Below are 6,549 nucleotides of genomic sequence, written 5' to 3'. Positions count from 1 at the left end.
TGTAAGAAGCATTCGAAGATAATTTAGCACAAGATCGAGTTGAACATAAGCGCCCAACATCATCACCTGTCTTGACGAATATATTGTCTAGACTACCATAACTAATTAACAGAACTTTTTTGGATGTAACTTGTAAGTAGATGAAGAAAATTTAGCACAAGATCAACTTTATCACAAGTGCCTAACTTCTACTTGCAGCATAATATTGTAGCCGAGAACATGGTGGACGAACCTCTTATGTTCTTCTGGTCTTTTAAGCTAAAAATATGTAAAATAGATGCCTCCTAATCTATGACCACTACCAAACAATTATACATCATATAGGACTCTAGGAGTCGGTTTCGCAAAAAATGACTATGGGAGTTTGAAATGAAAGAAGATATATCTTTACACTCGGTTTTTTTCTTGTATGAAAATAATGAAGCGTAATGCAATAGTTGGTATCCTAACTGTTGGTTAAGAATAGATAACTTAGACGACTTAAGTACCCCCCCCCCAAATTTGCCTTTAAATAACTCATCTATCTACTCCTACATTTGCGATATATACATTAAACAAATTTATAGGAGTACAATTTTAAGGCAGGTAACAATGGCAAGGATTGCTTACTTCTTGTTTATGATGTTTGTAGTGGTGGTGGCAGCGGTGGAGGCCTTTCAATGTAATGGACCGGAGAACCAGCGAGCATCAGCTTTGTGCAGTCCATTCACCCGAAATGCTGAGCAACAGGAGCCGTCTCATGAATGCTGCAAAGCGTATAAGACATTCTTTGAGTCAGCCAAAACAAAAGAGCAAAAAAGAGAGCTTTGCTTTTGTGAGCACCAAAATATTAGAGGTAGGCCAGCTAATGTTGCAAAAATTGATGCTCTATCGGGGAAATGTGGAGTTCCTTTTATGTTCTCAGCTGATGATAGTTTCGACTGCAATACGTAAGTTTTTTTTTCCCATAATACTAGTACTTATGTTGAGCATGATTATAAGTTTACTAGTAATCTGTGGTTCTCATATTCTGCACTTATGCAGTGTAAACTGAGCTGCCAAATCTTCATCATCTGCAGTGCCTGGGAAACATCAACCTATATATGCGTGTAAGGATATCCTAAAAGAGAATAAATTGTATTCAACATAATCTAAATGTTGAATTTACATCTTATATATTTTATTGTTATAATTTTGAAGCAGCTGCACCGGATATTCAATTCATTTTCTTAAAAAAATCTACCGTATAAAACATAAAATATGAACTTTTATATGCTCAATAGCACCAGAGATGATCATTTGCCATGTCGCAGTTAAGTCGTAGTTTCAAGTCTTAGCAGGGTCGCAATATGCATCATTTCTAAAAGGGTGGAGGGGGTCCTGCCAGTACCCAGCAGACTAGTTATATATTCTGATGTATAGTTCAATCTCGCTACATTACTATTTTGCATCGCCTTCTGAGTTCTGAGACAAGAGCGTCGCTCTCATTAGCTAGAAAGCATGAATAGAATGCTTTGTTATTAGGAATTAATACTAGTCTGCAATTCTGCACGTAATCCATATCAATCCTTTTTCCATCTAATATGTGTGCGCGCGGCCGTCCTATCCTTTGATCTAAAAGCAGTCTTGTTCAAGAATACTTAACTATGTGTAAAATGAGCACTTTTCAAGTTAGTAAACTTCAGTAACTTGTTTACAAATTGAGAACATTAAATAGGTACAGAAACTTTTAGGTGGATCTTAAGAACCGCCAGTGTTTCTGCAAAGGACTTCCTGAAGGGAGATGCCAAAAATCCCACATATGATAGTAGCAAGATGAAACAGAGGATTACAGAAAAAAAAGTAGAAGAAAAAAAAAAGAATATTGATTGTGTCTGGTTGTCCATATGCCTGTTGCAGATATAAGAAAAATGCTTGCTATCTTGAAAATTACGGAGCAGTATAACAACATTTAGCAACAGAACACATCAAACTCTCAAAACTCATATTACAAAGCAGTATAACAACAGAACACAGCAAACTCTCAAGATATCCTACATTAATCAGTATATTGCATACAACAAAGACACTCAACAATGACATCAATATGAACGATGCAGACATCAATTCGCCCACCCATCATTGAGTCCATATGCATTTACATAGCCAGCCGCATGATCATGACCGACAGCATGACCTTCAGTGACAGCATGAGCATGGTCATGGTGATGGTGATGAGCTCCATTTTGTGATTCATCGAACATCTTCTGAATATGTTCGGGTATAGGGTCTTCAACAACTTGCTGAACAGGCTTTGGCAACGAGGACACAAACTGATAGATAGTTTCGGCTAACTCATCAGCTTTGTCTCCCTGTAGTAGCCGTGAGAGAAAAACAATGAGAAACTCAAAAATAACTAATCAAAGGGACACAAGCTGGGTTATTTTTTAATCTGGTAAAAAAGTTTAAAAAGATCCTGGGGTTTAATTATGAGTCCAGAGGCCAATGCTGTACAATGTACAATTTTCTGAAAGCGCAGCAGTCAGTTTTAAAAAGCATTTAGACACATGTAATACTAGCTAAAATAATTCTATATGATTCTATACATATCTTATAAGTCTAGACTCCCAATGAGCTGAAAGACATGGGACATATAACGAATTTCAATCCAGATCGGGTTCTTCAAAGCTCATGTGACCAGAGAAGAAGACAACCTCTTGTTCCTGCTCCTCTTTCTTTGCCTCAGGGACGGAGATCCTACAGGTAGGTAAAGAATCCACAAGCAACTTGATTGAACTTGATTGAAGGGGAACAGTGTTCATTCTCAGAGGAGCCGTTCGCAACGAGAAGCAAGGGATATCGTGAACTTATTTCTGATTTCTTCAGTTGAGCGCACTTCGGACGTCAATCAATCAATCTATCACTCAACATCATGGCTCATTGATTAATTAATTAAATTTTAAACTAATCATATAGACTGTCGTTACCATCATTTTAGTAAGGTATTATTGCATCATCAAAAGAATAGTTATATATAACTACTAGATTTATATCCGAGCAAGGTACCTATATACTACAAATTCATCTGGTCGATTCCATGAATCACATTTATTTAAATCACTTGCTAAAGAAACAAGGATACTTGCAAAGTTAACATAAATAAGTGACACCCTCTCTCAAGCTGATAATACTATCTATTATAAAGATAACTGAAATGCCTAAGCACATTATTGACATCCCTGATGCTTATTTGATACTAGAAAATACTTATTATCTAGCAGACTTTGTTTGGTGAAGTCTACAATAAAACATGTGATGAAAAAAGATAATTTATTTTGATATAATTTTCTTCATTATTTTTCCTACTGGGGGATAGAGTGAGCATAGTCAGCTACTTGATAATGTATCAAGGACTTAAATGCATACGGCGGCTAAAACTCCTAAAACCAATCAAAATAAATGTTCACTAAGAATATTGTACATAAATCACATTCCCATTTACTCATTTTTTATGACATCAAATGCAAATTTATATAAAGATTGCTGGTCTTACCTGGGGCCAGCGTCCACCAGAATGTGTCACGAATGTTGCCTGTGGCAATGCCTTGGCAACACGACGTCCCTCTTCAGTCCATTCTTCAGACCAAATACTTGACCAAATGACTTGCATTGGCAAACCTTTCACACTATCTAAACTACCCCATTCTGTCAAATCTAAACTATAGTTCAAGCTCTTTCCCATCCCTACAACTGATTTTCTCCCATTTCTACTCTTTAAGAAAATTCTATTAGCCTCTACATCAGTTCCCCCAACTGATCTAGAACAAAACCGTGCAATAACATTCTCAAACACAAACTTAAACCGCAAAACAGCCTCCCTGACCACAGGCACATCCAACACCCACAAAGGCAATGCAGTCCCCTTCGGTGTACCGTCAAGAATCATCACACTCCTAACCATACCCGAATTCTCCAAAACCCAATTTGCACCTAAAGCAAATGCCGAATCATGTAAAACTAAATCCACTTTAACCAATCCCATTGAATCAATCACTTGCCTCAAAACCCTCCCCATTTCCTCCGGTCCCAAAAGGATTTCTCTCATAACCTCTCTCTTAGTAACCCGAACCGCTTCCTTCTCCTCAAAATCAATATACCCTTGTTCAACCAACTGATCAAACCCCCAAAAAATACCTTTCTCTTTAATATCATAATAAATCTCCCAAAACCACCCTAAAACTCCACCTCCAATATCTTCAACCATAACACTAGACTTCTCCGAAAACCCCGAACCAGGCAAATCAACAGCAATTACCCGGACACCCTTTAGTCCTAAAGACTTACTAATCTTGCTAAAACTATAAGAACTACAACCTAAACCATGTAGAATAAGTACATTATCTAAGCTACTAAAAGGCCCTTCTTGAAGTGTAAACACTTCAATTGTAGGTTGATTTGGGGAGATCTGAACTTTAATAATCCTACCATTGGAGTAATGTTGGCGAAGATTGGTAGGGAGAGACAGGAACCAAGACTTGGAATCTTGTGGAGCGAGATATGAGAGAGAAATGAAAAGAGGGGTTATGAGAGAGACTGAGAGTGTAAAGAAAAACCAAAACTTAAATGGGTTTGGAGGTGAAGATGATGAATTTAAAGTGGGTTGTTGAGGTTTTGTCTCTGCTTGTTCAGATGTGATAGCCATTGATATGTCAAGTGAAGTGAGTAGAGGTGAGTTCAAATTTGGACAAGTGAGGATGTTTTGAGGAGAGAATACATGAGATTTGCAAGGAGAGGAAGATGCGTTTGGTGCTTTTAGATGGCAAAGTTTTTTTAGTGTTGAGATTCGGACACAAAGGTGAAAGCGTGCGATTGTGTCACTTCAAAGAGGCAGCCTGGGACGAGCACGTTGACGAAATATGGCAAAACAAAAAAATTACATATTTCGTATGTAGTTTTTTTTGGGCGAAAACGAGTTAAAGAGGTGCTTGAATTTATTATTACTCGTTTGGATTCGATATGGATTTAAATTAAAAAATTACACTTTCCTCAAATACGATTCAAATTCGAATATAAATATTTGTATTTAATTCGGTTCGACTCGATTAAGTGTCAAATTACTCATTTTTATATATTTGGATTCGAATTCTTTTGTTAGATATGAAAAGCAATACAGAGGGGTGAATGTGTTTTCTTGGATTTGAATTATCTTTTTGGCTTATGGAACAAAACAGTTTGTATGAATATGTAGAAACAAAGTACTAATGTAAAACGAACAAGCAAAATATCAAAAACTCACTTGATTTATTAAAACCAAATTTGTTTCGCTACAAATAAGTGTTCTTAAAAATTAAGAACTCAACTACAATTCTTGAGAGAGAATTCAAGATTTTTCCTAGATCTGTTTGTTACTTCTAAATAAAGGACCCGTAACATACTTTATAGATCAAAATGCACGGGATTACAAAATTTTCACAAAAAAGGACTAACACGGTTTCTAAAGTTACTTTGTATATTTTCCATTTTCAATGTTAGCAAATCTGCACAGAATATAATAGGTTTCTGACCCTCCTTTGTTTATCAAATCTTGACCCTTAATCTTGAATTGTTCAAGCCGCTTTTGTAGTCTTTCCAATTCAGTGATAGAATTGTTTGTTGACAGATAATTTTAAATCTTTAACTTATCAGCATTCTGAATTATGGAGTTGTTTGTCGAGATCTTCTTTTGTTCTGTAGAGATGTCACATATGTAAATTTACTTATCAATATCTTGGGTTCTCTACATGTGTCTTTGGCTTGTCGAGGTCTCCAGTTCTCTACAAGTAGAGTGACTTGTCAATATCTCCAGTTCTCTACGTAGGCTTTTGACTTGTCAATATCTCTAGTTCTCTACATGAAGATTTTTATTATCGATATCTCTAGATCTCTACATGAAGAAATGACTTGTCGATAACTCTAGTTATCTACATGAACTTTTTGACTTGTCGATATCTGAGATCTCGACATGCATATTAACTTATCGATATCTCTTGTTACTTCTTTACAAGTCATTTTGAACTTCTTGACATACCTCTCGATATTGCTTGATCTGTGACTTGTCGATATCTGACTTAGAACATTTTTTCTAGAACAACATTATTCAAATCCAAGCTGCTACACTTCTCTCTAAGGCATGATCAGTATTTGATCTTCTTCCAGAGTTTATTTCTTAGCTTGATGACTGTTCATAGAAAAATATTCTAGTCCAATCTACTTAACATTTTTAAAAATTCAAGGAATACAATTACTGAATACAAAATTAGATTATCAGACAGCTTATCCTTAGGGCTGTCAGTATGACTTAGTCTTGTTATGTACATGCATGTTTTGCACAACAATCTCCCCCAATTTGTGTGAAGATTACTTGTCACAAATTCATGCCTGATAACAAGACTAACCTCAAGCTAAAATTAAATAAAAAGGAGACTAATCAAATTTACAAGGTACACTTTTATACACTTTTGTAGTTACATTTAGAATTCAAATACATGACTATCTAAACTTCTCATAGCCTGGTTGTTCTCTAATTAGATCCTTGAGTTTGACTAGGACTTC

The 6,549-nt window shown here is 36.0% G+C and overlaps 2 protein-coding genes across 3 annotated transcripts; one reads left to right on the top strand and one right to left on the bottom strand.

Moving 5' to 3' along the window:
- The first annotated feature begins 534 nt into the window (after positions 1-534).
- On the top strand, positions 535-1,181 carry LOC141666872 (non-specific lipid-transfer protein 1-like). The gene is made up of 2 exons (XM_074473110.1): positions 535-929; positions 1,024-1,181. Exons 1-2 carry the CDS (start codon positions 592-594, stop codon positions 1,031-1,033), a joined length of 348 nt encoding a protein of 115 aa, XP_074329211.1. The 5' UTR covers positions 535-591; the 3' UTR covers positions 1,034-1,181.
- Positions 1,182-1,822: 641 nt separating this feature from the next.
- On the bottom strand, positions 1,823-4,859 carry LOC141666871 (protein AUXIN RESPONSE 4). Of its 2 annotated transcripts, XR_012552382.1 has the most exons (3): positions 3,512-4,859; positions 2,673-2,875; positions 2,197-2,330 (listed from the first exon to the last, which is right to left on the bottom strand). XR_012552382.1 is itself a non-coding variant. In XM_074473109.1 (2 exons), exons 1-2 carry the CDS (start codon positions 4,658-4,660, stop codon positions 2,082-2,084), a joined length of 1,398 nt encoding a protein of 465 aa, XP_074329210.1. In that variant the 5' UTR covers positions 4,661-4,855; the 3' UTR covers positions 1,823-2,081. The 2 variants fall into 2 exon arrangements, 1 of the variants encoding a protein (XP_074329210.1); XM_074473109.1 differs by lacking the exon at positions 2,673-2,875 and having other exon boundaries at positions 1,823-2,330; positions 3,512-4,855.
- Positions 4,860-6,549: the final 1,690 nt, after the last annotated feature.

The sequence above is a fragment of the Apium graveolens genome, chromosome 6, assembly GCF_009905375.1.
Source record: "Apium graveolens cultivar Ventura chromosome 6, ASM990537v1, whole genome shotgun sequence".
NCBI classification, from domain to species: domain Eukaryota; kingdom Viridiplantae; phylum Streptophyta; class Magnoliopsida; order Apiales; family Apiaceae; genus Apium; species Apium graveolens.
This window is presented reverse-complemented; position numbering and strand designations above follow the sequence as displayed.

Excerpts from the sequence above, each read along its gene's own strand:
- LOC141666871 (XM_074473109.1), bottom strand. The coding sequence starts at position 4,660 with ATGGCTATCACATCTGAACAAGCAGAGACAAAACCTCAACAACCCACT. Across the intron at positions 2,331-3,511 it reads CTGGTGGACGCTGGCCCCAG|GGAGACAAAGCTGATGAGTT; the intron begins GTAAGACCAGCA and ends CGGCTACTACAG.
- LOC141666872 (XM_074473110.1), top strand. The coding sequence starts at position 592 with ATGGCAAGGATTGCTTACTTCTTGTTTATGATGTTTGTAGTGGTGGTG.